The sequence below is a fragment of the Solanum stenotomum genome, chromosome 6 (assembly GCF_019186545.1).
Source record: "Solanum stenotomum isolate F172 chromosome 6, ASM1918654v1, whole genome shotgun sequence".
Lineage (NCBI taxonomy): Eukaryota > Viridiplantae > Streptophyta > Magnoliopsida > Solanales > Solanaceae > Solanum > Solanum stenotomum.
Window position 1 is genome coordinate 52,266,235 of NC_064287.1, and position 8,372 is coordinate 52,274,606.

Consider the following 8,372-nt stretch of genomic DNA (forward strand, 5'->3'; position numbering starts at 1 on the left):
AGCCACACGAATGACTAAGACTCGTTTTAGACTACAAGTGTAAAAAAATCCTCATGTCTTTCTTAATTTCCGTACAACAACATACGCAATGTAATCACACAAGTGTAGTCTGATTAGATGATGTATTCTCAATCTTAGAGATACTGTTTTCGATAGACCATTAGCTCAAGTAAACCATATCAAATAAGGTACAAAAAGAAAACACAGTAAAAAAATGTCACGTTGACAATAATGAAGAAAATAACAACAAATGCCAAATGGTGCCACAAAGGGAATAATATATTGAGTTATTTATAGTGACCTAAAACATTTGATCCAAGACACACTTTCAAAGTCCAAGAAGCAACAATGACATTCCAAACACTTTTACATAAAAACACTTTGATTTCAATTTGTCAACAACAGAATAAAGTAAAACTCATACAGAAAACATAAATCAATAATACACTTGGAATCTCTTTTGCCTAATTTATGAGAAAAAAAAAAGGATATCAAAAGCTTATTTTAAACTAAAATCTCCTTTTTTTCCCCATCAAGAACCTTATAACTACTTAACTAAAAACATAGGCAATTTTATCCACACCAAATATAAACTAAACTTAAATCCCCATTTTCCAAGACATAGCAAAGTTTTTACCAATTGGTAATTCTAATCCTTTAATATCTAGCATCATACTCTTCTTGTGACCTCCATCTTCCAATTTGTCTATAAACTTATGCTCTTCTGTTTCAAATTCCAACTTTGAAATATCTTCAACTTTACTTCCATCAACAAGAATGTCAAATGCACCTCCAATTCCATTCAATCCTAACACAGTAACCTTTTCGATGTACCAACCTTTATCCAACGCGTATTTACTTTCTTGAACTTCAGACCAAATCTTCACTGTACCATTACTAGTTGTCGCGTGGAAATCCATGTATGTTGACTTCCCATTTCCTAGTTTCATCTCAGGAAGCTCATCATCGTCGAGGAAAAGATTTCCTTTAGCTACCCCTTCTGATGCCCCGAGTGGGAAGGCTACAACGATTGTGAAAGGTGTCATTCTTGCTTCTTTTGTTAACATCCCTCCGCGTTGCATTGGTAGTATGGTGTTTTGGTACAAATGCACGTTGACTACGTGCAATGGTGCATCAAGTGAGCGGTAATGTGGCTCTTTTGTGACAATGACTTGTGTCATATCGAATAAACTGTACCAAGTACCTGGAGGAAAGAGCGCGCTTACCTTAGTTTTAGCCTTTTCTAGCACTGGAGAGACCATGACATTGCTTCCTACCAAGAATTGAGTGCTTAACTCGTAAAGCTCTGGAATGTTTGGGAAAGTGAAGAAGAGTGGCCTTACAATTGGTGCTCCGGTTTTGTGTGCCTCGTAGCTCAATGTGTAGAGATAAGGCAACAATTTGTATCTCATTCCTAAAGCATTACGCGAAGATTTAGTCACACTTTTCCATTGGTAAAGCTCTTGTCTTGGTGAGTAATAGTTCGCGTGATCCCTTGAGAAGGGATAGAACGCGCCTACTTGAATCCAACGGTTGCATAGCTCCTCCAAAGGAGGAGCCGCGGGGTAAAATCCACATATGTCTGAACCAACCATAGGAACACCAAATATACCAAAGTTCAAGACAGTAGAGATTGAATACTTCAAATCCTCCCAAGTACCTTTGTTATCCCCTGTCCAATGTGCAGCATAATGTCCTGAACCAACAAACGTGGCACGAGTCAATATGAACGGACGTTTTCCCTCTATAGCTTGTAGACCCTTGTGAGTTGCAATAGTCTCAGAGAAGCCATAAAGACTATGAGCATCATATTCCCTAACACCATTATAATGTGTTGCACTCGTAGCAATCGTTTTGTACCCTATTGGAGCTTGAATACCAGAAGCATTTATCTTGTAAGGTGGATCATCCCACTTTGTTTTCGTTACATTCTTGCAATCCAAGCAACATATCCAACCAGGACCTGTCCCATTAGGACATATCCTACCCTCAGGGATCGTGCACAAACCATTACAAAAGTTGGAAACTTCATTCATGTCAATCCATAGTCCATCAATAGGAGCAAGTTCATGGAAACGTCGAATCTCATCACCCCACCACTCAACTGTTTTCGGGTTGAGGAAGTCAGGGAAATGAACAGCACCAGGCCAGACTTGTGCTAGAAACGGTTTCCCTTCGTATTTGATGAAAACATCATTGGCTAAACCTCTTTGGTAAGTACCATAACTTTTGTTAACTCCAATTCCAGGATCATTGATCACAATGTAATGCATTCCTTCAGCATGAATTTTCTCTAAGAAAGCTCTCAACTTTGGGCCAGGGTAGTTAACAGGATGGAGGGTGAAGTCCTTTTTCCCATCCATATGATCATCATCATTCCATATAACATCAAGAGGGATTTTTGCTTTCTTGTAATTGGCAATAACATCTTCAATCACAGATAAATTGTGGTAACCCCATCTACATTGATGAAAACCTGTAGCAATATAAACAAATACATAGTTAGAACATTGAATCTTGAATACAATAGTAGCTTACATTCTAAGTTTAGTAGTTATTTGCTATGTTGTTCAGACTCTCCAAAAATGTTGTCGTAGCTGAGTTAGATACTTTTGAAGGATCTAACACGCATCCCTAGTCATGCAACATAGGTTATATGTTATGAGTCTCACATTGATCGAGTCTTGGATAAACTAGGCTTGAATAATCCTCACCTCTTGTGAGCAATCTTTTGAGTTTGAGTTAGCTGTAACGTAAATTTTCTTATATTGATATCAGAGCCAGACCATTTATATTTTACCGGATGTTGGGCCCATATCATATATTGTTTAGTGTTCACACTAGAGATGTTTAAGGAGGTTGGAAGATTTGTCTCTTTATATAGTTTTGGATGGACAATACTTACCTCGTGAACCAAGTTTTGAGGTTGAGTTAGCTATACGATTCGATTTCTTATCATATCTACTACCTTCTACTAGCAATCTAACATGTACTTTGTTATTTTCTAGACCCCTTATAGTTAAATATTTGAATTGAATAGGTCCTATTACAACTAATTATACAACTGGAGACAGTAATGCTACTAAAAGGTTTACATCAAATTGGGACCTTAATATAAAAGTGTTACTAAAGTTTAGAAATTGTAATTAAAAATTGATGTGATGGCTCAAATTTACAACTATGTAGGGAAGGTACACCTACTATGACTACAACATCAAACAAAGATCTTTAAGATGCTGTTTTCTTGTAAGACACTTGTTTTTCTCTGCCTGGACCAGCTAATGAAGGACATTGTTGGTTATGTGTCAAAAAAACAAAAGGATATTCGCTCTCCGATTTAATTTGTTTATATTATTTTGACTTAGCACGAAGTTTTAAAAAGTAAAGAAGACCTTCTAAGTTTTTATGGTCTTAACTAAAAATATGCATAATGTATCAAAATGTTCTTTAATCTTGTAGTATTAAACATATCATGTCAAAAATTGAAATTAAAGAATCACACAAAAAAAAGGAGATTATTTTTGAAAGAGGACTAAAAAAAGAGTAGGATAGATAAATTGAAACAGAAAGAGTAACTTACATCATAAATCGCATAAGAAAAAATATTTATATAATCAAATTACTTATAAAATAACTGGTGACATCCTGATGTAGAAAGTATTCTATATTCACGTAGGGTCTAAAGATCATTTTTAGGTAAATTGAAAATTTTGTGAGATACATTAGACCATGATCAATGTTATTCAAATGTTAGATAATAGTCAAAAGGTCAAGATTAGCCACGGCTAAAAAAAAAAAGTAAATCAACTATTTTTCTTTTTTAGGACATATATTAAAGGCAAAAATTTAAAAGTGGCCTCAAGAAAGGTCCCCCATTAAATAATAAAAACATTATAAATGTTTAGCTTTGATGCATACTTTTTATGTGGACCTAGCTAGAAGATATTTTTTGTATGAGAAAAATAGAGCATGAGAGAATCAAAGATTTTTTTTAATAGTCAAAATTCAAAAAGTACTTTCAACTTTTTTCTAGAAATAAAAAGAATAAAAAAGAGAGAACATATAATTGCAATAGTATCAATCATACTATTTACAAAATAATTCATTAAACATTTTCATGAATATAAATACCTACCACTTGACCTATTAGAATATGAACTTAGACAAACACTTTTTTTTAACTATTTAAGGTACTTACGTGTAAAAGATTAAGAAAAATATTCTATCTAATGAAACGTGTAATGATGATTAGCCAAAATTAAAAAGGTCATAGCATGTTAAAATTGTCCACATCATACAAGATTTTTTCATCTACTCAATCATTTCAAAGTTGCAATCCTTTTCAAGTGTGATTATAAAATAATCATTTTGCTTTCGTTTCCATGAAATTCCACGAGTTGTTATTAATTGGCATCCTAGGATATATATATATATATATATTATAAAATAATCATTTTGCTTTCTTTTCCATGAAATTCCATGAGTTGTTATTAATTGGCATCCTAGGTTATATATAGGTCGAGTTAATGTGTCAAAATGATAAATGAGGACAACTTCAAAGAATTCGAGCCATCTACGATAAGGGAGAGGGATATACTATTGGAAAAGCCATAAATAAATACATGATATATACGTTTATTAGGTGCTTCTTTTTAATGATAATTATGGTCGATCAACTTACATATAACTTAATTATCCCACCATCACACATCGAGTAATTTTTTTTTGATGACAAAGGAAATCCATAACCGCTACTCTTTGGGTGCGCTCAGGGTAAAATTCCGCTTTTATGCAATAACTCAAGAAGAAATTCATAGGTAATAAATTGAGAGAATAATTACTTTGTTGATTAAGCATTTATTGATAATATGGTCCACATGGTAACAATTGCTATCCTAATTTTGTCCCTTATATAAATCTCCTAATATATAAACCTCCAAAACAAATAAATTATATAAGGAACAGCCAAAAAACTTATTGAAGGACTAGTCACGGGAATCTAAGTTACTAGCTCAAATGTAAGCAAAAAACAAAAGAGGTAGAATCCCCACAAGTCTATTTGTTTTATAACCCCAAAAAAAATTAGAGGTTTGAATTTTTAGTTAATCAAGAATTAGTATCTCATTAACAATGTACACTTTTCTTAAGTTGATCTACAATATGTCACCATTTATGAAATTTTAATATATATGATATATGCCACATTGTATATGAGAAAAAAATATAAGGTTTCACATTCAGATCTAACAAAGCATATTAAGCGGTTTCTTCTTTTTTATCATAGTCTTGAGGGACAAAAGTTTTTGTACTCTGTTCGCTCATCTTCTCAAATAAAATTTATGTCTAAACTCGATATTAACGTTTTTCCTTCTATGACCAAAAATTCTCTAAGGCCAATCACAACTTTCAAATATCAGGAATAATGGACCCATGCCTCTGTACTTCTCAACTTAAATAGTGAACATCTAACTTTTAGTCACTTCTATTTCAACTATATATCAATGGCAACTTTCAAAACTCGAAAATAATGGACCTGTCTATCTACCCTTCTCAACTTAAATACTGACGATCTAACTTTTTAGTTACTTCAACTTTAAATGCACATATTTTTTCAACCTTTCAACAAGTATACATGGAAGCCCCTACCAATACACAACTAAATAAGCTGAAACCACACCAACCAAAAACTAAATACCAAAAAAGTAACACAATTAATGCAATTGAATTCAAGAATTAAAGAGATAAGACAAATAGTTTTAAAGAAAGGAAACATACCAAAGGACCAATAGGGCATAGGAGCAGGCCTTCCTATAAATTGAGTATATTGATCAACAACAGCAAGAGGTGTGGGCCCAGAGAAGAAGTAAAAGTCCAAAACACCCCCAATCACTTTGTATGTCAATGAATCCCCTCTATAGAACACATCCATACCATTACTATTCATCAACAAAACTGCATGAGCATAAGCTTCACCATTCACATTTCTCATATCCATATACATTGGATGTGATCCATATAAATCCATATTCAAATTGATTGATGATTGATCTGTTGTGTACAAAGTGTAAGGGTCATTTGGGTAAATTTTAATACCATGAGGTTGTGTATTTTCACCAAGACCATATAATGAAGCATCTTTAGGCAATTTTGTTGATATTTCAAGATATTGATCTTTAAATACCAAATTACTATATGGATCAGAATCTGCACTACTTGAATTGAAAAGGGTTTGTCCATTTGATTTTCTTTTAACAGAAAAACTAAAAGGGTTACTTGTGTAACTGAACATTAACTCATTTCCTGAGTATTCTTGATTGGACAAAAGTGAAAATTGGCCTTTTCTTGATTTGCCAATTGTTTGTTTAAGTGATGGAGGTGATTCTCTTGGTAATAAGTTGTAAGGAACTTCCCATCTTTGCTTATCTGCATCTGTTATGTGAATCCTCAAACGATTATCTGTCTCATGCCTGGAAAAAAATGACAGAGTTAGCATAAAGATTCAATTTTTATCAAGTATTAGCACATAAAGATTGATTTTTTATCAAGAAAATGCAAGTCCATGACATGGGATTTTTTTTTCTTCCTTTTTTGTGCAATGGAACATAAAGATACAATTTTTTATCAAGAATTAGCACATAAAGATTGAATTTTTATGAAGAAAATGCAAGTCCAAGACATGGGGTTCTTTTTTTCTTCTTTTTTGGGTGCAATAGAGCATAAAGATTCAATTTTTATCGAGAATTAGCACATAAAGATTGATTTTTTTATCAAGAAAATGCAAGTTCAAGACATGGCTTTCCATTTTTTTGTGCAATAGAGCATAAAGATACAATTTTTTTTATCAAGAATTAGCTGTATAATATGAAGAATGCAAGTCCAAGACATGGGGTTCTTTTTTAGCTTTTTTGTGTACTTATTTGACAAAGAGCATCAAGTGAGCAATATCAGGGCACATAAAGGTTCCATTTTTATCAAGAATTAGCACATAAAAAATCATTTTTTATCAAGAATTAGCTATATAATAAGAAGAATGCAAGTCCAAAACATGTTTTTTTGTACTTTCTTGACATAGAGCTGCAAGATAGCAATATCAGAGCACATAAAGATACCATTTTCAAACCAAGAATTAGCACATAAAGATTGATTTTTTATCAAGAAAATGCAAGTCCAAGACATGGGGTTCATTTTTTCTTCTACTTACTTAACATAGAGCAGCAAGTGAGCAACATCAGGGCACAAAAAAAGCTTCCATTTTTACCAACAATTAGCACATAAAGATTCAATCTTTATTTGTTTTTGTCAACAATTAGCACATAAAGATTCAGTTTTTATCATGAAAATGCAAGTTCAAGACATGGGGTTCTTGTTTTTTTGTGAGTACTTACTTGACATAGAGCTGCAAGTTAGGAATATCAGGGCCATAAATGTTGTTTTTCTTCTTAACTTTGAGGTAACCTATGAGGCCACCATCTGGTGACTCTTCAATGGCTATCAAACTATAGCCATTGCCAATCTTGGTTGGAGCTGTGTAGACCAAATTCACACAACCTATTATGCATATTGTAAAGACTAGTAAGAATGAGGAAGAAAAGAAAAATTTCATGGTGTTTTTTGCTATTTGTTAGCTATGGAGAAAAGAATGAAGAAGAATGTCAGGCCTCACTATGGGCACTTGGCAAGAGTAACAGTTAGGGGTTTTGTGCTTTTATAACAGTAGGTGGTGGTAACACGCGACCACCACCTATTGAAGTGAGTGAGTTAAGAATCATGAGATCTAAATTTCAAATGGAAGTATTAGTATAGTATTAGGTGATTTATTTCTATTCAAATTTTGATGGATAAAATAAGATGAACGCGTGTGTGATTCAGATAACACTATAATCGAATCCAAATTATTGTTATAGAGAATATATAATGAAATACACGAAATATGGTTATATTTATTTCTATACTCTCAAAAAAAATTATATTTATTCATAGTCATACTTTTTCAATAAAATCTTTTATCATCCAACTTTGAACTATCAAATTCTTTTTTTTATTTTATCTCTTATGGAACACCTATATGAATATATATTTTTCTCCCAATTCAATTTTCTAGCTTCACCCAATAAATCAAATTCTCAATACCCAAACCTAGTACTTTTCATAATATTAATTTATTTTTTATAATAAAATATTATTATAGAGAATGATCGTTATAGCAATAATTTCGTGGTATTCTGAAAAAAGTGTAGTAGTCAAAAGGAAAGAAGGGATTCATAGAATACATGTGATAAGAATGAAGAAAAATTAATATGATATCCCAATTTTTTCTTCTATGGCCATGTGACTTTGTGATGTTCCTTTGGTCCCACTTACATGAAAATCTA

General features: G+C 32.6%; 1 protein-coding gene across 1 annotated transcript; it reads right to left on the reverse strand.

Moving 5' to 3' along the window:
* Positions 1-549: 549 nt before the first annotated feature.
* Positions 550-7,744, reverse strand: LOC125866881 (alpha-xylosidase 1-like). The gene is made up of 3 exons (XM_049547262.1): positions 7,386-7,744; positions 5,776-6,467; positions 550-2,476 (listed from the first exon to the last, which is right to left on the reverse strand). Exons 1-3 carry the CDS (start codon positions 7,601-7,603, stop codon positions 600-602), a joined length of 2,787 nt encoding a protein of 928 aa, XP_049403219.1. The 5' UTR covers positions 7,604-7,744; the 3' UTR covers positions 550-599.
* Between the last annotated feature and the right edge of the window lie 628 nt (positions 7,745-8,372).

Bases quoted from the DNA above. Each gene is read 5' to 3' on its own strand.
- LOC125866881 (XM_049547262.1), bottom strand. From the start codon at position 7,603: ATGAAATTTTTCTTTTCTTCCTCATTCTTACTAGTCTTTACAATATGC. The intron at 6,468-7,385 runs GTAAGTACTCAC...ATTTTTTTCCAG, and splicing joins AACTTGCAGCTCTATGTCAA to GCATGAGACAGATAATCGTT. The intron at 2,477-5,775 runs GTATGTTTCCTT...ATATTGCTACAG, and splicing joins TATGCCCTATTGGTCCTTTG to GTTTTCATCAATGTAGATGG.